General features: G+C 38.0%; 1 protein-coding gene across 1 annotated transcript in view; it reads right to left on the bottom strand.

Annotated features, from left to right (window-relative positions):
• The window catches only part of LOC112948589 (von Willebrand factor D and EGF domain-containing protein-like), a 129,504-nt gene that overhangs the window by 28,203 nt on the left and 75,252 nt on the right, over positions 1 to 26,049 (bottom strand). Inside the window, exons 20-22 of the mRNA XM_026040855.1 lie at positions 10,773 to 11,675; positions 2,661 to 2,756; positions 1,792 to 1,887 (exon numbers count right to left, since the gene is read on the bottom strand). Of these exons, the coding sequence (XP_025896640.1) occupies positions 1,792 to 1,887; positions 2,661 to 2,756; positions 10,773 to 11,675 (1,095 nt within the window). The remainder of the gene's footprint in view (positions 1 to 1,791; positions 1,888 to 2,660; positions 2,757 to 10,772; positions 11,676 to 26,049) is intronic.

The following is a 26,049-nucleotide window of genomic DNA, read 5'->3' as shown; positions in this document are numbered from 1 at the left end:
TAGGTATGTGCAGCCAAGCCACCACTTGTTCTGCCTCATTTAAATGCCAGGTCCCACAACATCCTTCTGCCTCCTGCATCACTGACAGAGCCACTGGCTAAGCCCTCTTTGCCCACTTATTTAGTGGTTATTTCTACTGATAATATAACAAGCATTAGGAATTAAAAACTACCTTCCATATTCCTATGTGGCAAGTGCCTAACTGAGTGCTGAAAGAAATGTTTGAACTCGGAAATCGGCTAATCTACTTGGGCAGCCACTGTGTGAAAAATAAGGTGTCTGATACAGTTTTCTTTACAAAGTAGAATGMCATTTTAAAGCAGTCACTTTCTTTCTATTCCCTTTCTCTTTCAGTATCTTATGGAATAGCTCATTGGATAAAGTAAATAAATTTAAGCTTAAAAAAGATAAGGATCACAAGAGTTTTTCAGATGAATGAAGAAGAGAAATAAAAYGTCAACTTAAAGAGAAAAAAAAAGTGGAATTGTAGTCTTGATGCCATGACTTTAAGACTAAGTAACAAACAAAACTGACTTCATTTATTACCAATAGTGATTTTGGATTAGTAGCCTCATTTTCATAGCTAGTTCACAGATGTTCATACTGCCAGTGTCTGCAGTTCCATAGATGAAGTCTGCTAAAAACCTATATTTTTGTTTTAATATATGCATAAACCCAAAGATTCTCATGTTCTGTGGGTGCTTTCCTTCAGGAAGGCAACAGGCATCTCAAAACACACTYTCTAGTAACAAGTAAGCGCCACAGAGTGAGTCTGATAGCCTTTCCCGAAGGATATTGTCAGACAAACTGACCTCTGTCAGGAAAACGAGAGGTGATGGGAGCCAGAGTACCAGGGTATTAGCACCRCAGATCATTGACCCTGGACCTTAGCTGGGTTAATTTATGTGWCCCCAATAGCTCTCTCATAAGAGCACTTGCATGATGAGCAATCCCAGGGGTAGGTGGCTAGGATGGCATCTCTCACCTTCCCAGAAAGGTAATGTAGGCTGAAAGTATCTTTAAGACATCTAATAGTCACTGTGGTGTAGGCAAAATGCCTTCATAGCCTTGGAACTCACTAGGGTAGTCCTCATGCCTGCCCTTTTTAGTGTTGGGGTGTTTTGCACGACTGTCCCCAGGTGAGTTCAACAGTTGCTCTGTCTCTGGAGGAGAAGGCAAATACTGCTCCTTCTAGCACCTGGGGCCAAAGAGAAAGGTCGGAGCCAAATCTATTCAAAATAGGCTGCAAAACTGTGAGTTCTGGCTAGAAATAGATAGTTAATTCCAGTCCTCACCTTATCATTTTGTGCTGACCGATGGAGGTGATTTTACCTGCGTGCATGCATTGCTGTGAATGCCTTTGCAGCTGGAAGAAATAGTGTGAACTCTGGGAGGCAGCAGTGGACTGAACTTTTGCTGGTGAATGGTTAAGTTCTTGTGAACCTATTATTTTCTGTCTTCTGGAGTGACAAAATTGAGGCAAGAACTCGACCACAAGAAACCTAATAGCGTGATACAGTTCGTGATAAMCTACCTTTTAAGATACTGTCTTCTCTCTTTGGTTATGCAGTATTAACCAGAACTCCTTATAAAGTCGCTAACCTGGCATTTCACGTTCCTTGCTTACAGCCTCTTCCTAACTTAAACAGCCCTCATTCTATTCCTGCCTTCCTAAACCTCGTTTCTAAGTTCAGATTTGAATGTATTCCCACCACAACCACTGAACTACAGCAGCCAGGAGGATTCCGAGCAACGAAAGGGATGAGAGGCTGGTGACTCCTCAGCACGTACCTGTTTCACAAGAAGGGCTGCTCCATCCATTTTTGCATTTGCATTCATCTGGGGACACACAGATGCCACCGTTGTGACAGTGCCTGCTGCAAACCACTAGAAAACAGGCAGAGGAGCAGGTTCAGAATCTCTTACCTGTAACCACTGACWCAGATCCTAAAGCTGCTCTGCAACAGCAACGAAACCAAGGGGGTCATTCCCAGATGTAAACTAGGATGAATCTGTCCCTTCCTTTCTTTTTTAAATTCTCTCTTTTCATCAAAAGTCTTGCATCTAAAATACTTTGCTTTTTAAATATTCTAGCTATCCTGGTTCATAGATTAAATTATATTCCTGTCAAGGGCAACCTGATATTTAAATCAGGAGAGAGCATTGCAATAAAGAAACTGTATATGTTTTGCCATTCAGCTAATATTGAAGGGCTTGAAGGTTGATTTTTTTCCAGATGCTCTATATATTGAACCTCTTTTGTTGCTTGTATTGCACAGGAACATGACTCTTAATAGGTATGGTTTTCTTTTTGTGTTCTCAAAATTAGTGTTACTGTATTCATTCCCACAACCTTGAATTTCATAAACGTTACTATAAATAATAGGGAGGCTTTTGCTTGTTTGTTTTTCCAGAAGAAAATGTTGATATAGATGTGCATATTTTTACATAATACAGCTATGCTACTGGTAAAAATATGCTCAGAAATAGTTTAGCAAGGATATTACTTCAATATATTATACTCTGATTTCCTTGCTGTATTCAATCATAATTTTGAAGGGAAGTACAGAAAAATAAATAGACTTTTTTTCTGTATCTTATCATTTTCTGCAATTTCAGACATATAATGAAAAGCAAAAGCTCATTGAATTCATACAKACTTGTTTCACATCGAGGACCAACAAATCCATAAGCACAAGAGCAAGTGTTTTGGGAGACGCAGGTTCCTCCGTGCTCACAGGGCGGATCACAGAGCACTGCAAGAAGCACAAGCGGAGTAAAACATGAGAAATGTTTTGTTCATTCTTTGTGAACACTTATTCACACTTATTATTCACACTTATAAGCACAACACTTATTCCTACTACTTCCCACATGCCATTTCACCGATCCAACAAGCAGTTTGGCTGCTGAGAGGAAGACTAAAGGATCTAAGTAGGTTAATAATACAGCACAAACTAAGGAGCTGGCATAAACTCTCTGTAAGGGAATGATTTTAACATAATCATATGGTTTAACTGCTGACCATGTACGCTTTTAAGTACATATTTTGGAAGTCCAAGAATGGAGAAAGTAAAAACATAGTTTAAATTTTAATAGGGAGTGTGAAGTCTGAAGACAGTGCTGGAAGGATTTCTCAACATACTGCAATAAGTAATGTCATGGTTTGGAAGAAGGAAGGTGAGGAGGGACATTGCATAAATATGGAAAGCCCTGCAAGCTTTACAAACACTTTTGTACAGGAAATATTGCTTTGTATTTAAATCTTGGTCTTTAGAAGTCAGGCAGTAAACTTATCTTTTTTAAAAATTAAAAAATCTGAATTTAGGAAACTGTATAGGGGGGTTCACATTGCTTAGCTGATCAGCTATGTTAAGCTAGGGAGCTGTTTTCCTTGAGCACCCTCTGTACCTGCTAGGCAGTCTCTCTGGCAGTTGAGTCAGACCTGGAGTCTGATTTAGGGCAGAACGACCCCTAAAGGCACTARTTGTGTGGGTTAACCTCTTGAAGCTAAACATATAAGGCAGATACCTAAAGTTTTCCATCATTATTACCTCTACTTGTAACCATCTATTAAGAAAGAGTTATATATGTGAAATGCAGTAGAATCAGGGAGAAGAAACTGCTGTAGGAAGGCCACAAARATTATAAAATACTGTGTGCAGAAACATGAGGTGTGTGTGTCTGTTAGCTAGCTCCCACCTAAGCCTTTGACAAGTACATTACAGAATAAAAAATACTCATCCGTGTGCTTGGAAAGTGAAGGCAGAGAAAAATACTGTACTTTGGCAGACTTTACTGGCAGAACTGTATCTTTTGTAATGCGTGTGAAGTTAAGCAAGGTTATTCCAAGGAAAATGCATAATAAGGAAAGAAACCAAAGAGATTCAAAACAAAGTGCCATTTCAAGTACAAGAGCTGAAAAAAYAAGCCTAGTACAATTTGTTCTTAAAACTGTGAAGTTTTGAAAGTACAGTTTTGGACTGCATAATTGATAGGCCACATGAAGGACAGATACTTGTGACACCAAAAAATGTAAATGAAGTTCATGCATTGAAGGCCTCTCCACCCCTTGTGATTGCACCAGARCTTAAAGCCATTGCACATTGAGTTTGCTATTCAAAAATATTGGGAAAGCCACCACAGATTTTTAATTGCAATTAATAAGACTSGTTCCAAGAAGGTACCTCTTAATAAAAGCATTTTGGCACAAATAACATTAAAGAAATCAATTGGTATTACATCTACTCTTCAGGTATTTCAGTATCTAAATTTCCTGTTAGCAATCATTTTCAACTGTGAAATTTTCCATTAAGCATTAATATAACTTCAGAATTTGACATATCTGAGAATAGAAAGCTCAACAGATACATTTTGATCTGCACTGTATATGACATTAAGCTAAATTCAGTTTTCATTTGGTGGGCTATAATGTTTAGACATTTCCTTTTCCTGTGCTAGGATAAGTGTACATTAGAAAAAAAAAAAGAAGAATCCCATTTTCCAGACAACTAAGTAGATTAATTTAAGCAGTTGTGTTAAASTTCCCAAGGAGCTTCTGGTTCAACCTGCAGTAGCTGTCGTCATTTGAAAGATCTTCGTTTTTCTGTGCCTAGATAAGCACAAACCTTGCTTTCTGCCTTTATTTATTTTTTTTAAGCGATCAGAATTTAAGGGTAGGTAGAATTAGGTGCTATTCTCGCTACAGAGACAGGGAGATGCAGTGACTGGGATAAATACACCTCTCCTTTTGAAGTATGCGAAATGTGATTCTCTTCCCTGTAGTAGGATGGTCACATAAAACCTCCAGGTGCCCAAGTGCTAAGCCAAGCACAGCGGCATTCAGATATATTCTTTATTTCAAGATGTTTGTACATAACACATTAAATGAATATGTCCARTCGAACAGACTACTTTCCATCTGGCCTTTATACATTCAGAGTTACATCTAAACTGTCAGAAAAGAACATGATATTCTGGATATTAAAACATTTAGCTCTTATTGTGACATTTAATAATAAAATGTTTAAAAATATTCTATTACTGCTGAATAGCAAAAGATAAAAGCTGAACACTGTGGCTGCAGTGGGAGAGGGAGAGTAATATTCACCCAGAAGGCATTTCCCTCAGTAATAGAAATATACTGTTTATGTCACATTCTTTTCCAAACTTCCGTCTTTCATCTTCAGGAATAAACATTTTTTTCCATAAACATTTGCTAAATTGTACAAAGGTATTGCAGGGTTTTTATACAAAACGTTTTTGGATGGTATAAAATAGCAGTAAAGAGAAAAGCATTGCTGCAAATGGTCAATCTTCCTGTCAAATATATGTATGTTTATGTTTATAATTTAAAATCCGGAGATGAGAAATAGAAAAGTCCATTATTGTTTTCTTTGAAAGTGCTTTTTGGAAAATACCCTGAAACTACATTTTTTTTTCCATTAAAATATTTTCATTGCATATATATTTTTATTTTAAGATGAGATCCTGCACTTTTCCTAGGTTTCTCCATGATAACTTTGGGGGTACTCGGAAATATATGCTCTGTTGTTTCCTCTGCTTCTAAATTCATAACCAGTAAGTGGCGACAGGACAGATGTGCTGCTTGGTGTCTCAACAGTGAATAAACTGTCTATGTRGCCCAGCATGTGAGGCCCTGGATATGCCCACTCCTGTTTTCACTCTAGCAAATCACTGAAATATTCAACTTCCCAAAACGAGAGAAAGAAAAGGTAGAAAGGACTGAAATCTGCCCTTGCCCTGATGGCTTTTATTCAGTCWCAGGAAACTGAAGAACAGCAGCACGTAGAGATCTTTGTACAGTACTAAAGATGAGATGTACGACCCTCAGATATATGTATCTCTTGTATTTGCTCTAGGAATGTATTTGATCCTCGGAGTTGAACAATTGTTCCACTGTGTGGAAGAGTCATCCTGAATAAATATCTTATACTACTTAGGCCACAAAGTAGTGATATTATGTAGCATCAGACTGGCAAGTCGATAAAGATCGGTGGAAGTTTAGTGCCTTATTTAATTTAGTGCCTATTCTTGCCAGTGCCTCTAATTACATGCTTGTGTTTGGAGGTGTCTAGATACAGAGATGGGCTCATTGCCAAGCATCAACGTGGTCCTCCTTAGATGACAGCAAAGTCATCATTAAGAGAGGAAGAGAGGAAATGGGAGCAGGTCAAGATTTCTACAATCAAATCGAAGTTGGACGGACCTGGCAGGTCTGGCCAACTGCTTCATTTTTCAGCAACCTGTATTCCAGGTGCCTTCCGTGTGGGTTTTAACAGACTGCTGTGGATAAATCAAGTAACTAAGCTGCAGATATTAAAGTACACATGCTAAACAATCACTTAATTAGGTAAGGCACGACTTTTGTTTTACACTGGGGCTTGTGCCACTCAAAGACAGGAAAATATGTACGCTGCACTGTATATATCCCATGCTGGTCTTTTAGGCAGCACTGTATGTCATTTATTAGTGCAACTATAATAACTTGTGCTTACTTAAATAGTCTGGCAGTCCAGAGTCCAGTAAGGAAATAAATGCCCATCATATCAAATGGAAAATTAACTAGATTATTTGACTAGATAAATTGGGAATAAAATTGCAGACAACAGTTCTACTTAGACCGTACTAATGGATTTTTTTTTTTTTTTTTTTTTTTTTTGTGAAATGTCAGCTGAGTGCTCATCTGCAGTCAAAAAAGCAAATAGAATTTAAGGATCTGTTAGGAAAGGAACAGAGCACGAAATGCCAGACTTTATTACGACCTATACCCATGGTGAGCAGCATGTCAAATGCCATGTTCAATTCTGACTCCCCCAACTTGGAAGAGATATAGTAAAACTGGAAAAGATATAGGGAAAAAAAAAGTAAGAGGGATAACCAGAGTTATGTAAGAACAAGAAAATTTTGGAAATTGAAGAATAGAGAAGGAGGGAGTCAAATCACTTGCAGGGTATAGGACATAAAAATACAAAATCATGAGTGGCCTGGAAAAGTTGAATAGGGTACAATTGCTTTGCTCTCTCAGTACAAAAGGGGAAGATGTAAAGCTAGCAGGCAGATAGTTTAAAAGAAGGAGCTAATCCTCCAAACAGCAYGTAGTTGTATAGCTCATTGGTATTACTGCAGGCAAAAAAAATTATATGGATTCCAAAAGCATTTGGAAAAAGTCACAGAAGAAATATATATAGAGAGATATTACTAAAAGGCTTCTACTTGGAAGCCCATGATCCGTAAGTTGTTGTGAGACCCTTCTGAACAGTATCCTCATATTTTTTTCATATACTGTTGATCATCTGCTGTTGGTAGCGGTTGGTGATAGGGGGATGAACTTTTGGTCTGCTGTGGTCTAATATGCTTTAAGTGTGTAAAAATGCGTGTAAAAATGCCCTGAGTCTAATGCAGCCACCAGACTTTTTTCTTTGTTTCATCCAGCTGTGCTTCCTGAGATCATAATTCATTCCTAAATACTTGGTCTTTCCTGTTAATTTGAAAGTTACTTGGTTTATATGTCAAGGCAATGCTGTGTTTTCATTGCTTGAGCACGGCTGCCACCATTCTGGAGTAGATTTCCCTCTGCTCAGAAAATAGCAAAATATGCCCGAATTCTATGGCCTTCACATTAAAAAAAAATACCTATTTCTAGAATAGCAAGACTTTATTCTTCATAGGATTTCCAAGGAATTGTTATGACTAAAAAAAAAAAAAAAAAAAAATTAACTGTCATCTATTCCAGGAGAATTGCCTATATTTTACAGAATTGAGTCATTGACTTTTTAATTGTATAGTTTTAGCAACCAGACATTCTGTTTTTAACAAACTTGGAGTTAAGAAAATCAAAGATGACTAGGAATTTGGTTTAAAATCTTGTTTTTCTTCAGTCTTCAGGTTTAGGACTCTTAGTTAGATTTAGGGCACAGTAAAAACACCCAGAGCAGAAGTTTTTGTTAGGGTCAACTGTTATAGAACGGAAAAGACATGTTGCACCTCAGGGAACCCTAAGGAACCCAAGAAGTATAACAGCTGCTCACAGACAGTAACACGTGCACAGACCCTATTTAAAAAAAAAAAAAAAAAAACACAGGGAAAAGACAGTATTTTTTCTTCATAGAGCAGATCCATGTCTTTGAGGAGTAATTGCTCTAGGGTGACTGATGCCTCCCAACAACATCCTAGCAAATAGATTGCATATATAATGCTATGTGGGAATGTGTTTGTTACACTTTCCACTTTTAATGTATTAGACAAAGTATAAGAAATATTGGGAAAACAGCCCTGTTAGAAATTATTGAAGCATAGTGCTTTTTTTTTTTTTTTTAATTGACATAGTGAACTGAAAAATATAAAGCTCAAATAAAGCTCACTGAATGCGTATGACACTTCTGCAGTGCACTTTGGAAAGTGAAAGGCACTGTTCTGTAAAACTGCAAAAAGTGTATCATCATCGTGATGTATTGGTTTTATGGTAGGTGTCCTTGAAAGGAACACTTGCAGGAGAGAGGATGGGTCCACTTAACAACCTCCCTTGCCACTAGGGAACACTTAGCTGAGTTTATTCCATAAAAGCAAGCAAGCACAAGAGAAAAGGCAAGAGAATCCACTAGACTGCTGGAGGCCGTACTTCTCCTACTCACTTTTGTTTTATTTTATTTTGGGTAGGTGATAATGGCTCTCTCCAAAGTGCTCCCTTGAATTGATGCATTTTGAGACCTTGCACACAGGCTAGTCTTAACATTAGGCCTCTAATAAATGATAATATTGCCTTCACGCAGGGAGACCTTTATAAACTGCAAACTTGACCAGCTCTGGGAAAGGGCAGGAAAGTGATGAGTTGAGCCTTGAGGAAGCTGCTTCATCTCAGTTCATCTGCAGGGTAATTAGCTCATGCCAGAAAGTGTAGGAGAGTTAAGAGCCTGTGATATTGATTAAGCCAAAGCAAGAGGGGTAGAAGGAAGGTCCTAGTTCTAACATACTGAGACGTTGTCGGTAAGTAAGGCTGTGATCTAAATGGAGATTTCTAAGAGCTGCTGAAAATATTTCAGTTTAGATGGCTAAGTGGAAGCCAAATACAATGAAATCTATCTGTGTTCTTCCAAAAAGAGGTAGTAGATTAAACCAGATGCTCCGCAGAGGTCTACTCCAACTTGGAATCTGTGATTTTAATAAAAGGAAGGCAGAGGAGAGGTAAGATGCTGATCCGTTCTTAGGGAAGGGAAATCTGTACAATTGTGCCTGTATTGTGTGGTGTCATAGCAGAGGTTATGGCAGTCCTTAAAGCAAGAAATTATCCTCATCTTCCTAATCCCATGAATCAGCTGCATCTGACATGGGATGAAACGTGAACAGCTAGATGTGCAAGGGATGTTTCTTACACACATCCAACCGTGGAGATGTTTTGGGCTGTATTTCAGGACAGTGACATGCAGGTGACTTGTGATGAAGTAGAATTGTGGAGCAGACAGGCCTGTTACTTAGCCAGGTGATATGGCCAGTGACAAGTGACACATGATGTTTGTGTCTTAGGCAGCCAAACYCTGACACAGTGAATGATGGTGGCAATAAAGTATTTCATCTTACAGACCTTCCAGAGACATCTGCAGTAATACCAGTAATGGAGGAAAATATCTTGTGAGACAGTAGAAGGCAGAGCTACATTGTGTTTTAAGTATTATATTGTTTGTCATACTAAAAATGTTCAYACCCAAAGTGCCCATATGTCCACATTTTTAAATACAGATATATACATAGGCCTTGCGTTTGAGAGGTGGCCATACTGCAGTCAAACTTGCTTTGGATTTGCCAAGACTTGGGCAAGTTTTTTACTTCTCCAGCTCAGGTGCAGAGTAGGAGGTCAAAGACGGGGACCTTCACAGGTCCATCTGCCTTAAGTCCTTTAAAAGACACATTTCGGAAGTGTGCAAATGGGTGAAAATCGCAGCACCCTACATTATAGTAACCTTTTCTCATGTCTTTTGTACTATATCCCTAGATCTGCTGCAAGTATCAAGGGTTAATGCAGTCCAAGAGGCTTTAAAACCCTCCCCAAAGATTGGCTGGTATCAGGGAGATCCCTGCAGTGCATCACCCCCCCAACACCTAAAACTGCACTGTGTGGGGATGGAGCACGGGAAACCATATGCAAAAAGGAATTAAATAGATGATGAAAACACTTTTGTGCTGTGTTATTAACAAGGAAAGGCCAATTAAGACATCCAATTATCATAGGAATTTCAATAAAAAGGTATAATTAATGACAACTAAGTCAGGGAATTCATTGTTTAAAAAATGTAGATAATACCCTTCTGGTGCTATGCATTTCAGATGACAAATTTGCTTTTGTATTAAGGATATTAGATATTTAAAGTAATTTTTGAGATAGAAGAACAGTTGGATTTTCCTAGAACACACATAGACAAATGGAGTCAATTTTATTCTTTTGTTCAGAAGTTTTATATGGTTTCAAATACAATGACTTCAGTAGAGTGAATCTGGCCTTAAGGAAGGGAAAGTAAGATCACAATCTGTCCCTGCTTTTAATAGATTAGATATTATCAAATAAGTGTGCCMCTTTGTAGGCAGAAATAACTTTCCTTGAGTTATAGAACTTACTCTGCTGTTTTGAAATATAATTGACTTTGAAAACAAATACAATTTGCACTGGGCAAAATCTCCAGCATTTGATTACAAATCATTAAATCGGGTAATGATTAAGTTTGAAGTTATGAACGTATTTGAAAAGGKATTCTTCTTACCTTCACACGTAGTCCCATTACCGCTGTACCCAGGAGGACAAGGCCCACAGGTAGAACCTCCGTCCTTGGCTGGCTTGCACTCCACGCCAGGGAAGCACGGGATATTCTCACAGATCGCTTTCTGGTGCTGCGTCCCACTCGTGGTTTTTGGTAGTTCCAGATGACCTCTTGCTACATCTTCTGCTTTCCTGATTGCTGTGGTCTGTGCTAGAAGCCTTGCTTGGGAAAGAGGTCCAGATGGGGGGTTTGCATGCGAAGGAGCTGTATCAAAAGAAGAACCTGTTAAATGAAGTGAGGAGGCAAGGTGTGATGCCAAAGGGGATGTTCTCTGCTGCTCTCTTCCAGAATCTTGGGGTGGTTCCATCTTCAAGACCGTGATCCTGCTGAGCCATTTTCTAGGGGAATAGCCACGTTTGGGATGAATTCGTTGAACAGCGTGAGGGCTCCTAAAGAATGAACTTGAGTTTGTCTTGAGATGAGAAGAGGCCGTCTGTACTGTAACTGCTTTACTTTGTTTAAAATGAGGAGGCATTTGGGTAGTCATACTGAGAGTTGCTGCTTTGGGCTCTGGTTCCTTGTGCGGAAGGAAGGTCTGTGTGTCACTGCTAATTTTTATTTTTTCAAGAAAAGTCTGTTTTTCAGGAAATATGGACTCCTTATCATTTCTTTTTGCTGATAATGTCTGAGCCTGGGAAAACTTTCTTTTTATTGTAGGGGATGGAGTGCTAATGACCATGGGATTTCTTCCCAGAAAATATGTAGCTTCTTGTCTTGGAAGCTGGGCTTGGGAAAGAAGAGAGTAAGTATTTTGTGGTATCTGTAAAGCATCTTCCTGATGAGAGCGTGTAGCATCATCCCTGTTTCTTTCAGCAATATCCATACGGCTTTGGGAAGATCTTGGAACTAGAGCAGAAGGTACATAAATATATTAGTGAAGTATGCTGGTCTAGTTTTAAAGGAACCACAATGAATCCACAGCTTATAAACAAACAAGAGGCTCTCAGTGCTAGATGTAAAAGAGTTTATTTATCATATATGATAGAGGCACATCTATTCCAACAGGTAGAGAAAGAACACAGTTTTAGGGTATCAGCACAGGTTTTAGGCTATGAGTATCAATGGAATTGGTGCACAGGGAACTAGAATACAGCAGCTTAGAGGATGGCTGATCATGATCTACATGAAACCTATTTATGTCGGCTTAATATTGAGCCCAAGCTAATATGTCTCAGTGAATGTCAGGCTTTCCGCTTTGAGGTGCAGCATTGAGTTTACGGGGATTAATTGCAGGCCGGCCAAAACACTTGGCATGCAGGCTTACTCCTTTTGGTCTGTTGTTGCCCATGAATTTTGGCACTGTGCACCATTTTGTGCAGTGCCCTGCAGTTCTTGGCCACTTGAGCTAATAATTATTTCTCATTAGCTACGTGTATTGCCATAGCACACTGGGAAGCGTTCTGCTGGATGGCACATGGATTGTGCACTGCAGCTGTTGCAAGCTGGGAATAAGACAAGACACTTCAATTTGGGACAGAGAGATATCAGAGATGGAGAAGTAAAGAAATGGTAAGACGACCCTTTGCAAGACCATGTAGTCCTTATGGCATAGGAGAGTTTTAGGAGAGCGTTTAAAGGAGACAAGTGGAGAAGCTTTGTTAATGCTGTGTACAGCTCCCTCCAGACGCGAGGGGCAGCATGTAGGAGAGGCAGCTGGTTTGTATCTGTCAGCCACCCCTACAAAGCCAGCCACCTTTTCAGCTGGGTAAGGAGAGATGATAGATGGAGAGAGGGTAGTCTGTGAAGGGCCTTGAAAGTGGAGACGAGTACTTTGAATCAATACTTTCAGGAAGATTAATGGCCATCTGCTGGCTTTAATGAATGGAAGAAGCTATTTTTAACTAGTCCTGGCACACTCACTCCATAGGAAACAGAATATATTGTATCCTGTACACAAAAACCTCACTTGATTTTAGGATTGACTCAATGCAGGGTGTGCCTTCACCTTTTAAATGTAAATATTAATCACTTTCAGAAAACTCCTTTTGTTATAGAAATTAGCCCCAGTTAGCAAGGAACGAGATTAAGAGACTTGGCAGAGGTCAAAGAGAAAGTTAGAGCATTCACTAGATCAAAGGAAATGCTGGTGTCCACAACTACGTTTATTTGGCCTGTAAACAGCATCACTCTTCTGCAGGCTGGTGGGTTTTTATTGCCCTGAAGCATCATGTTCTAGAGTTACATGGTGGTACAAGATCAAACTATGGACAGCACAGTGGATTTTAACTGCTCATGAATGATGAGGAACACAGAGTGGAAGAAGGGAGATAGGAAAAGCAGGAAAGACATCAAGAATAAGAGTACAAAAAGATGCAATAAATCAAAGGGGTTTTAAAAATGAATGAGAGAAAGAAAAATGAAAGAACTGTCCCCATGGAAAGTTGCAGGTAGCAGATGATTGTTGCTGCCTTTAGAAAACTCAGCTCAGGGACCAAGAATCAACAGCAGTGACAGCAGAGGGCTGAGTCACCTCCTGACACATTTTCAAAATGAGCCCTAATTATAGCTTTAAACTGCTTCCATCGTATCCTGTTCAAATGATATTTTTTTTCTTTTCTAACTAAATTTTACTATCAAAGGGATCATACTGATGAAAATGGGAAAGGAAAATCTTCTGTTTCCTGATCAGGTGATACAGGTGCATTGTACTCATTCTTCAGATAAGATGCAGCCCTGTAAGGGTGGAAAGTATATGTATGATGATGCAGTTTTTGATACCTCTAATAGAGCTATCAGTGAACAGTAATGATATATATTGGTTGCTTGCTCCTTATAACATGCACTGATGAAGATTCCTCATCCTGCACTTTGCACTGGCCACCAAAGCCTGTAAGATACTGTCATGGGAACATTGGCATCGTTCAAGTCTGGCTGCTTTGGTGTCCTCACAGCTATCATTCCTTCAGATATTTTCTAATAGTACTGCAGCGCAAYCTGGTTAGGAATAGAATAGGATAGACATTTTCTGGAATAACTGAAAATTTCTTTCTGCAATTTTCCGGGCTTCTCAATAAGCTAAAACAAAGAAGTATCCTAGAAGATTGCAGACCCAGCTATCTGTAGTCAGCAGCTTTCTCAAATCTTGTATTACTTCAATTTATTTTCCTTGCAGTCGATCAATATCTTCAGATGTATAACCCATTATCAATGCAGAAGTGTGATTGTGTGAATCTGGTTTGCTCTGTGTGATTACATACCGGTCAGGATGAAAATAACAAAAAAATGACAAGGCGAAGTGCTCAAGGTTATACAACAGTACAAAAAATACATTTTTACTGCCTGTCACTATTTCTTTCTATATTAACTGGGAAATGTGGAGCAGTGGAACAACTGAGTTTATTTTTTACAGCAGTAGATAAGCGACTGAGAAGCTGATGCTTTGCTCCAGCTGTGCACAGCAGGAGCACTGTCCATATGGATGGAGTTGCACTGCTGGAAGCACCACGTGGCATAGGGAGGGATCAGGCCTGGAGAAGATGGATTCCACTGTTGCCTCTCTGTCTGGGGAAGATTAGAGCAAGGGTGACAGAGACCAGATTTCAGAGACAGGGTGCCTAACATCCCTTGTCTAAGTCAACACGAGTACACTGCTCGGTGCAGGAATCCCCCTTCATTAGAAAGCCCACAGYCTTGAGCTCACCTGATGTTTCAGACACCACGTGCCACCTGTGCTGAACTCATAAATCACAGTCATCATGACCAGTATTTGCTCGTGTTTCCAAAGCCATAATGATGCTGGGAAGGCACAGCAGATTCTAATTTCTTCTCTCACCTGAACTGCATTTTCTAGTGAGCTACTTGATATTACTAGTTGAAGAGATTCATGGTAACTCTGAAAGTTATAAAATGGCCATATAAGCTAGTGCAAATAGCAGATYGCAAAAAGATCAGATACACTTGTCAGTCTCTTGAATGCTAGGCGAGATACCAACACTAAAACATGGGGAAAAAAATCAAATATATTTTCTCTCTTGTGTAACATTTTCATGTCCTCACATAAGTAAGCCACTATAAGAATATGACCATATATGTACTGTAATCAAGGTGTTGCCTTGTCTTTCAGTTGAATTCCCCAAACCAATCTACTGTCCAGCTGGAGAATGGTTTGTTCTCTTTACTGAGATCACCTGGCAAAAAGGTCTTTCTTGCCTGTCAGTTCAGGATATTATGGCACCTTTAATTCTGCTCAGGTTACAACCATTTCAGAATGCTGTGAGTAGTTTAAGAATTCATCTCATTATTAACACAATTCAATAAATTTACAATTTGTGTAGCTTTAGAGCTATTAACATTTAGTAGTACATGCTGTGTAGCACATTTCTCATTCAGAAGAATGTCGACAGAGGAATGCTCTTCTGACATATTACACTATGTAGGTCATCATTTAAAATTTGAAACATCTACCAGCACATATATCTTATTTAAAATGTCAAGAGAGAACAGAAAAATTATACTGGTCTAAGAAGTCTTGTTACTAGAGTATTAGGGATCATTCCATATATTTCTCTACTGCTCCACATATATATACATATATATATATATGTATTTACTTGGTGAGAGAGGGGAAACTGAGTAGCTGTCATTAGCAGATCCTAGGGAACTTCTATTTTTTCCATCAACTCTTAATCTGCCTTTTTCTTGAGTAAATTCTAGCCTGATTTTTTTTTCTTTAAGAATTTRCTCAATTCCTACTTCTTCTTTTTAGCTATCAAAGTATACCCTACATCTTCCTTTTTCCAAATATTCAGAAATGCTTTGATTCTCCCTTTCTTGCTCTTAAGCATCCTGAATTTCCCCACATTCAAACAGTGTCTAAATGGATTTAACGTCCCAATGATTGAAGTCCTTCCCCTTATGATCAAGCAGTAACTCCCTGAATACCTAACTGGAAAAAAATCACTCAACTCATTTAACTGAGGTACAGTTTCACCTGCTGGGCCTTACAAAGGATCGATTTCCAGGCTTGCTTTTGCAGAAACAAAAGCTTTTTAAAGGAGTAATTCGGATCAGCATATTATTATAAATTTAAATAATAGCTTCAGAGATCAGGATCATTTGGCTGTGTTTGATGTCAAAAACTGAGAAATCAAATGTGTTGTTATAGTTTAGGAACACAAAACACAATCTAAGGAAGCACATCCAACAGTTAATCTCCATTCTGAAAAGTGGGGAAAGAGAGAATACCAGCAATATCTTTCATCTAGGAGATGCCCAGGTCTGTCTGGAATTTACAAATCAGAAAAAGTGGAGCGCCACATGGAAGCCACCAGCAATGTTCAGACAGATGGAATAAATGACCAGGCTATTTAGTTCATGCTAGCCTAGCGCAGCTAGACTGCTTGTAGCCTTAATATGTCTTAAATCTAGATACAGCAGCACAGGAGCAAAGCAGTTGCATGACTGTTTCCATCTGCAGAGGCATATTCAGTCTCAGTAAAATCTATGCTCTCAGACTCTCATTTCTATGATCATTAGGTTTACTCATTTGTTGCTTTAATGATGAAATTAAAAGGTGAACATCTAGTTCACCATCCCTGAGCTAGGTCTCAGCCTCATAGAAAATGAGGTTGTGTTGCTGATATTGCTATCTGTGCAACTTTTCTTCCCTGTTGACTTCACAAAATCATGAACAATAATGAATATTCTAAGCAGTCTGTATTRCCCAGCAGCTTTTGATTATAACAATTCCTTCCTGTGCTTCAGATTGTTTTGTTTGTCAAATGTGGCTGCAGCTGTACATACACAATTCTTTAAAACTGTTCATAATTTGCAATGCAAATTTGTTTTGTGTCTATGAAATACAAAATCATACTGCTCTATCGCAAGGCTTTTGTGAAGGAGAAAACCTTGGATGTACAGCCAGTTCATCTCTCTGTATTCAGAACAAATAATTGCCAGAAATGTCAACAAATGAAGCTATTCTTGTGTCTGCTTCTGTGTATTTATCAGCTGTGATCACTTAATTATCATTTACAGACACCTGAAGGCAAACCTCCTAAATAGTGAACTTTAAAGTTCACAGTAGCATCCTCATATTTGTCTAACTTCAAAGGACTCTGCTTACCTTATGATAGAGACTATGCTATGTTACACTGCATGTAGGGGTGGAGAAACTCCGAGAAACATTCACACTGCAGGACATAGATCATGCAGTAGTCTAAAATTTCTTGAATTAGTRGTGCCTGGCAAAATTAATTCTTTAATACCTTAAGCAAGGACAGGAAGTGAAATTCTCATTCAGCTATTTTGATGTAATTTTTTACTGCCCTAATTTCACCCAAATTTCTATAATCCACACTTCTGTGTGACACTGGGCTCTGGATATCCATTTTATGGAACTCTGGGGTCAATTTTGCAGAAACTTTCCCCCCTGTTGGTTCAGATCTAACTAACCCTGCATAAACAAAGCCAATATAAACATCATGGTGAGTCAAATACTACTGTTTTTAAAGACYTGTAGTAAATGACCTGTAGTCCATGGAGCAGATGCTGAAAGGTGAAACTTTAGATATGAATCAACAGAAAAATGGAAGTGATAGCAGAAAAAAAAAAAAAGGCATGACTATATTTATTAATCACAAGGTGATTCTGAGCTACCTGTGTGCTATGAAAATGGCAAATGGTTCTGGGATAGGTCAGGCAAAGCAGAAATAGTAAAAATAGTAAAATACAGAAAGTCTTAGCCATTTCTGGTCATTTGTCAAGAAAGATGATCTCAAATTGGAGCACCGTCATGACAATGAAAATATGAAACAGGCACAGTTAAAGGATATCTTGTTATATCAAAAAAAATTGTGTCAGAATGGAACAAGATTGCTTTCTATGAATATTCAAGGATAGTCGGCAGAAAAGGAAGAGAGACAAAATATCAAGGAAGGAAGAAGTGTTTAATTGAACAGTTGAATTGAACTGATTAAATCAGAAGAACAAGCTTATCATGAATAGATTAGCTATGAATGAAAGATGTATTTCTTTTCAATGGAAAGTTTCAAAAGCTCCCAGCTGCCAGAAGAGCGATGCTTTAGACATTTCTTGCAGTGAAGGAGAGAAAACAGGAAGTCCAGCTTATTATAAGATGGAGAATGATAAATGTGTTTATTGTGTCTGCTTGTAGTGGTGGGGAGTAGACTCTGTGATCAGGGCRGTACTTTTCCAGTTCTGGATGCTGAAATCCTGTGTGAGTAAACAAGAAAATATCAAAAGGAGACAATCTATTTACTCATCTCTCATTAAAAGCTGTGCGTGTTTGTTTGCATCAATCTATAGTTCATTTGTGTGTAGTTTTTCAAATATGAATTTCTCGCGGTAACATAATTGACATTTTAAGTCATTAATTGATATGTTTAAACAAAATGAGATCAAAGATTCTAAGATGCTTGGTCATGAAGGAAATAGATYATTAATGTAGCAATGATATTACTGACTATATGTCATATATATTCTCCTCATATATATTCTCCTCAGCCTTTAAGTGAACAACTTCTTTTTATGTGTCCTGAGTAGATAAGAGTAGTGTGAAGCTTGATAAGCTAAATTTCCAGAAGGAGATTCAATTTTGAATACAAGAGAAAAGATTTTAATATGCAACTTGTCTTAACACGTGGTACTTCACATAATGTACAGACCTGCATTCCAAGGAAGTATCCATGAGCTTTCAGTACAATTCATGGGCCAATAGATCAGATGCAAGCAAAAAGACAAGGACTTTTCAAGAAGGAAAAGAACATAAAGATAACTTTATAGAAAAAAATGCCTTTGAGGAAAATGATGTCATTTGTGCCCTTTGTTTGCAGACTCTTCTTCTTAATTCTATGATGTTTTCTGTTATTTCTCCCTAGAAATTGTGAAGTCAGTCACCAGATATTGCATTTGTAAAAGTTGGTGTGAGACTTGTGGATGGCAGAGATGTCAGTGTGCACTGCATAGGACTTTGGAACTTTTCCTTAACCATACCTTATTGGGATTGTATTTGGAAATTTCTAAACAAGCTCTGCTCTAACAAAGAGCTTTAGCTATGCTCTAGCCCTCCACCCAAGAGATGTGCCCCAGCCTGTTCCTGTGTGAAGAGGTTTTCTTCCATATTCCCTACATCTATGGGGCCTGAACCACAGTCTCCTGCAGCCCTTGGCATTGGTCTTCCTGTGTTTTCATGTGAACTCTTCAGCTAACAAAAAGGCAAGTGCAAAACTATCACTCCATTTCAAAACCCTGTGGATAACCCACTTAACTCCCTCATAACCTTTTTAATGCCCTTTCTTTCATGAGCCCTTGTCCACCTTTCAGATCTAAGGTTTTATCTTTCGTCTTTGTGTTCTACCTTCTCCAGCTGATATTTGAGTCTGCAATTGTGTTATTTCAACAGTTGTAAAGAGACCATTAAGACAGAGTTCATAAAAATAAATTATGTTTTCTATCCAGGAATTGGCAGTATATTTTACTTCTGTTTAATSCTGTGAGAGAAAAAATAATAAAACGGTTCTCTTATCTGATGATGCCTCCTGGGCCTTCCAACTCTCTCATGACTTCAACAGGTTGATAGATGTATACAAAACAGGTTAAATCAAGATAGATCCTGTCTGAAATATCCCCATCTAATTCCCTGAAATATCTATATAGAATCCTTTAGAGTTGTAGTAATAGATTTATTATTAAAAAAAAAGTTCATAACATTTCTTCCAAAGAAAACCCATAATATTTCTTTAAAGAAAAATAACTTAAGTTTGAATATTTTACTGAAGTTCTTCTTTTATTTGATTCAAGACATAAATGGTCTAAAATTACAATTATATTGTTTTGGGCTGCAAACACATAAAAATGAGTTACTTTACATATGAAAGTCAGCAAACAATCTCAGCTATGCCTTGCTGGAGAGTAATAATGAATCTCTTTTAATATCATAAAACCACATATAAATGCCCTCAGTGAAATCTTGCTTTTATTGCCATACCACACAATTTCAAGTGATTAGGTTGACAACTATCCATAGATTCTTTCCAATATAAAAAGAAAAGCAAGGGACTTGMTGATAAGTTTTCAGTTGCAAGAACTCTTAGGCAGTTCTACTAATTTGTATCTCGTTTCACCAAATGCATTCTTCACTTTGGCCTTTGCTGGCAAGTTGACAATGATAAACAACGTGACTGCTTCACTGTGGAGAAAGTGTCTGAGCAGCGTGCTTGGAATTCATATCACAGCTTAGAAGGGATCAACAGCCCAAAATCCAAACTGAGCAGCATGAGTGGAGAATTTGAACTTTATCCTCTGTCCCAACAGTCTTTGGTTAATACAAGAGTTCTTGAAGTATCGCTATTTAGCTATAACTCACTATTTTATTAAAATTAGGCATCATCAGCTGATGCTAAAAGTTGCTTCTGGCCTTTGAATTCTATCATAACATGTTGGGCCTAGACATCTTATGCCATAAGGCTTTACTTTAAGACAAATATCTGATGAGAGGATGTAAAAAAGACACAGGCACATTCCTCTCAGTGGTGCCCAGTGACTGGATGAGAGGAACAGGTACAAATCAGAATATAGGAAATTCTTTCTGAACCTAAGAAAACACCAGAACAGGTTGTCCTAAGAGGTTGTGGAGTCTCCACTCTTGGAGCTACTCCAAACCCAACTGGTCAGGGTCCTGGGCACCCTGTAGCTGACCCTGTCTGAGCAGGGAGTTGGACCAGATATCTTGCTTTGCTTCAATGGGACCTGGATATTGGTCCAGTATGAGGAGTTACTTGCCGTTTAAAAGAGCTTCTAAGTGCCTTTAACAAAACGGCAATGTTATCAAATTTATGAAAGCAGGGTTGGCTCACTTGAAAAGCTATCTGCTATTATAGCTAGATGATTAAATGGGCTTGGAAATTTTAAGGAGAGATAATCTTACTCTCTGTTCTGTCAATGTAAAAAACTACAGGGCCTGTATCTTCCATAGATTATTATTTGCCGGCGAGTGAGTTGTTATTATCTCTTAAAAATCATGACGGTGCAGTGATTGCTTAAGCAAAAGGTGGCACATTCTTGGTAGAAGAGAAATGTAATCTGTACTTGATGTTCTGATTGAATGTAAATATTATTCATGGCATATAGCTTAGTCTTCCTTCCTAGTGGTTTTATGGCTTGGGCTTCATTGGTCTTCTATTGCTGAGCTACATCATTTCCTAAATATATCATCTGGATTGGAAGCACTTAATAAATTCTGAATTGACAGAGTATATGGATCAGTGAAGCTAGTAACCGTTTATCTTTTAAATTATCTAAACATATTTTTCCCACTGTGCCTGCTTTAGTTGTTGTATTTAAGTGATAGCATATATTGTACAGGCCTTTTTTGATATTTTTTTTTCGGAAAACAGTCAACATTTTATTACATATCCCTAAGAAGGAGAAATCATAAAAGACTGATTTCCTTCCTATCCTGACAAGTATAGGAGGTGGTTTTCGGTGGCAATTACGTATTCAGAGAGTAAGAAATGGTCAGTACTTATGCCAAGAATGCTAGACCTYGCCTAATGTAAAGATTACTCATATATTATTTGCATAACTATCTTCCATGAATCCAGAGCATTATGTGTTTGGATGGCAGCATTTCTAACTGCACAGCAGCTACCATTTTGTCACATACCTCTTGAAGGACATGGCATTAAAACATAACGGATCCATTTGCATAAATGCTCATTTTGGGCTGAAGTACACAAAGTAGAAATACTGAAACAGGGGTCAGTAACCAGCACTGCAAGTTCTAAAGATGAATCATGYCTGTGTTTTTAATGGCGTTGAACCAATGCGAGGGGTTAGAAACCAGGCACAGGGAAACTCTGCTTCCACCTTTCAGAGCCTGCAGATCTCTGGACCTCACAGGAACCAGCTGCTGATTAACACACAGAGGTAAATCAGAGGAGCATTTTCTGCTTATTTTGTATTTCTGTTTTGTCTTCTTTACAAGGATCTCAGATGAGTCCACAGCTAATGACTGCAGCATTAAATATTYCTGCCTTGATGTGAGTCTTGTAACTCCTGGCATGAATAATGTCAAGATTGATTAGTTACTGCTGTTAATGCTGCAAAGTGTGTGCATTGTATCTATACCTGTYAGTAAAGAGAGATTTTATGGTGGAAGGGTGTGTAGATGGGCCTATGTTAACAATTTTTAGAAAACTTCTTTCCAGGAACACTCCTGAGCTTACTCCATTAGTGTAAGGCTGTTCATTTAATGTGATCAGTTAGGATTTACACCAGTGGAGGTGAGACTGAAATCTGAGCCTTGAGCTTTGCAGTTCAGTTTCATCAATTCTGTTTGATATGAAATGAAAGGAGTGCATTATGTTCTTCAGCCATTTTTAAAGCAAAATAGTTTGACAGGTTCAAGGCAAAAAAAGAGGTTTTCCCTCCTGGAGTTAGCTTTAGAACTAAACCTTGGCTTGGCAATCAAATCTYTTAGTATGTTGTTTTGCAGGAGTTATTTATTTTTCATGGGCAGGGATCAATGGTGARTGCTAATAATGGCAGCAGTGATTTCCAAGTTAAAAGTTAAGAACATAGAGGTTAAGAATAGTAAGTTCCTCTGATTTTAGATTGAGCGCTATGAGTTTAAACATTTTGGTTTGTTTTTAAATATACATCTTGAGGTCAATTTGATAGTGGTGTAAATGAGAGGGTCAAAGAGGTATCTCTGATGTAAAATCATAGTGAATTCAGAAGCATTCTCCAGGTGYGGATATCGTGTAAAATACAGAGTATATAACAAATAGCTAGGAAATACAACACTATAGCAAATGCCAAATGTCTACAATACTGCAAATTATCTGCTATGGCAGGAGTGGCAGCAGCAGTATTCAGAGTGAAAAGAGCAGAACTCGATTACAGAGATCATAAAATAATCCTTTCCCTTGATCTTTGGCTCCCCAAACTCAAAGGAGCAGAAAGAGCTGTCTCTGAACAAACAATCCTTTATCAGTGATGGATGTGGCACGGTTTTGTCCRGTAAAACTGCTGATTTACTAATAGGGAAAAAACAAATCTTTTCTGATGACACCTACCTCTCTAACCTGTAAAGAAAGCACAAACAGATGTGTATCTCTGTGACTGAGAGTGATGAAACCAGGCAAGAGAAACACCAGGAACGTCTACCTAGAACTAATATTGCAACACGCAGTAACATCACTAGCATTTCCCATTAGGACATATTCATTTTCTTTATGCCAAGAATATGACCTATGATACTGCATGGCTTGATTTAATGAGAGTGACTTTTCCAACAAAAAGGTAGCGGATATTTTATACAAATGGGAAATCTGTCCAGTGAAGCCTGGACAGATTTAAATTCCTTACACTTTCCTTTTATTGCACTGCCAGCAAAATTAAGGGATGCTACTGGTTTTTAAAAAATGCAGGTTACATGCTTTATGGATTTTGAAGAGAGGGAAGTCATTTTTCCTTTGTCTTACCTAGAAGCAGTACATATGAGAAGGTATTTTTAAAAATAGTAATTATCCTTTATGTGTGGAACTCCAYGCACGTTTAGGTACTGGTCATTTTTTATGTAAAGAATGTAGACCAACAATAATTGCAACAGGTCTTGGTGATTTAGACTTGTATAAATTAATGATATAAAGCGGTTAAAACATACAAGTAAGAATAGAMTCAGACCTTGACTGCTTTACCAGGCAGATATGTATTGCTCAGAACTTACTGCAAACAAGTGATCCTACTGGTTTAATTCCACAGATAAGTCAAGTACATCAAAAGATTAAAACCTATCACTTTTCAGTGCTCAGGATATGTTATTTTCTGTTATAAATTAAAACTGAAGGTCTTTTGGATGCATCTTCTCATCAAAAACTAACTTAGGAAACATTGTTTTTGCGGCATATTTTTTTTTCTCCTCAGTAGTCTACAAGGACATTTGATAAGATGGGTAATTTTACAATTTCTGTATGAAAACATTCTTATGCCTTAACCCTTAGATCACAACAGTTGCATATGAATACTTGTCAAACCAACCAATAAAACTACAAAATAGGAATTAGTAAGAACAATTTTAGATTAAAATTTCCAGACTTGGAAGGGAGTGCCATGTAATTTCAGTACCTTCACGAGCACTGTAACACTCCAAAGGGATTTGCTGTGTTTTGTTTGGAGAAAGACAGCATAAGCTACAAGGGAGAGAAGCTTTTATGCACATAGGCAGGATTTCTGATTAATCATAATCCACAACTTACACATAAAATCTGAATTAAAAATTCTTTTCTTCTTTTCTAATAGCTTTTAATCATGTGTGCTTTACAATACTTCTGCTTGAACTTGCGAACCGYATGTCATCAGTCTAGTTGTAAATTAGGACATTCATATAGTTTCAGCAATTGCTTTCATTTTTACATAMTAAAACAAGTGACTGCTCTCATTTAATCTTGAGGCACATGATTCTTTAAAGGTTGGGCTTGCCTGTCACATCCACGCAGCCAGACGTCTTGCATAATGCAAGAAAGATAGAAAACGAATGCAGCAAACCTTCCTGAACTCTTGAAAAGCAAAAGTTGTTTTCATTCCTTACCCAATAGAAGGATTTGTGTGAAATCCCTGAAATTGGGAGCAGAATTTTTAGCACTCCCTCTTCCTACTGATGTCAKCAGGCCTACCAAGCAATGGGACCAACTTTCTCTGGGTAGTAGTCTTTTAGACCCTCCTTTGACTTCAGGGTCTAGTTTCAGGCATCTRTTGTACCATGAAGTCCTAGATGCAGTTTTCATGTTCAGGAGGAAAAAGAGAAACAACACCCCCAGCCAGTTACACAACTTGCTTATGAAAGAAGCATATATTAGCTTCAGATCTCGATACCTGGGCTATTTGTTAAATCTTGCCTGGAGCTGTTTATGAGAAGTGTGAATCATTGTAAATGGCACCTGTTATCTCAGCTTCCCTTTATAGAAGACAAATTATTTGATTAATGATTATATAAGCACAACGTAGGTGTGTCTGATTCATTGTGCCAATATCTATAGCTGCAGAATCTCTCTTCTATATGGTTAAAATTACCTTTGGTGTATACAATATTAYCCCATTAGCAACAAAGTGCAGCATTGGTCACTAACAGAAATGTCTGTTTATTTATATGCACATTGATTTTTATTTCTGATCAGCAACTTTTACAGCTTCACCTGYAGCAGACTTTGTGACTGACAAACTGATTAATACATTGTACAAACTTGTTGTTAGACAGAGAAAAAAAAAATGTTAGTTTTATTTTGGAGTCCTTTAAATTCAGAAAACTGGCTAAAATCAATTTATAGTTCAAAGAGAGTGGGTGATACCGACACTAAGTGGTAAAATTGCTTCCACTTTGATAGTGTGCATTGAAATATAACGCCAAGGTGATGGTCATTGGAATAAAATAGGAAGTGAAGGTAGGTTTGACAAGTGTAGGAGGTTGGGAAACAATTTGACAAGTCTCAAATCAAGCAGGTTCACCTGAAATACTTATTAAAAACTAAACGAAACAAAACAAGGAACCTGACTAACCTGACCTTATAACTGTAATTATTAAGGAATAAATGTCAATTCACTATGTAAATCACCCTGGGCTGCAAAAAAAGGACAACCATCCAGACTGGCCTTAAAGAACTGTGCAATGAACTATGAGAACTGATGTAAAGACAGCAAGATCTTATGGCTGATGAGTGGTTGCTGTTTACTGGCACTTTCTGCCTGAGGTCAGGGCTCAGCTTATCTTTTATCACAGCAGAAAACCTTTTCTAATGACCAGTCCATAACGATTAATGGGACTAGCTGATTTTCTGACCTAGAAAATAATGCTACTACTCAAGCTATGAAAGATGATATGGAAGTGTTTTAATTATCTGTTGCCTTTAATTTTTGGTATAGGTGTTCTTACATGACACTTTGTTTACCATCTTCTTCACAGGTCACTTTGGAAGATAGATGCTTTTCAGCAAAAGAATAAGGAAGGCAGAGGGTTATTGGCAGGTATCCTGGTCTGGTGTTACTGAGAAGGAAAGAAATGGAAATGTTTTGGAATCATATGCCACTGTTCCAGCAGAAGTACAGATGTGGTGATTTATAACATCTACTAAGTCCGGATGTCAAGAATTCTCTCTAATGGCAAATGAGATGGTGCATCTATTTATTTTCAACTCACAGAGCCAAGTATACCTGAAAGAAGACTTCCTAGCTGGTCATCAGGTAAGAATGTTAACAGGCAGAA

This window comes from Nothoprocta perdicaria, unplaced genomic scaffold (assembly GCF_003342845.1).
Source record: "Nothoprocta perdicaria isolate Ctin4 unplaced genomic scaffold, notPer1 scaffold_27, whole genome shotgun sequence".
In the NCBI taxonomy this organism is placed as follows: Eukaryota; Metazoa; Chordata; class Aves; order Tinamiformes; family Tinamidae; genus Nothoprocta; species Nothoprocta perdicaria.
This window is presented reverse-complemented; position numbering and strand designations above follow the sequence as displayed.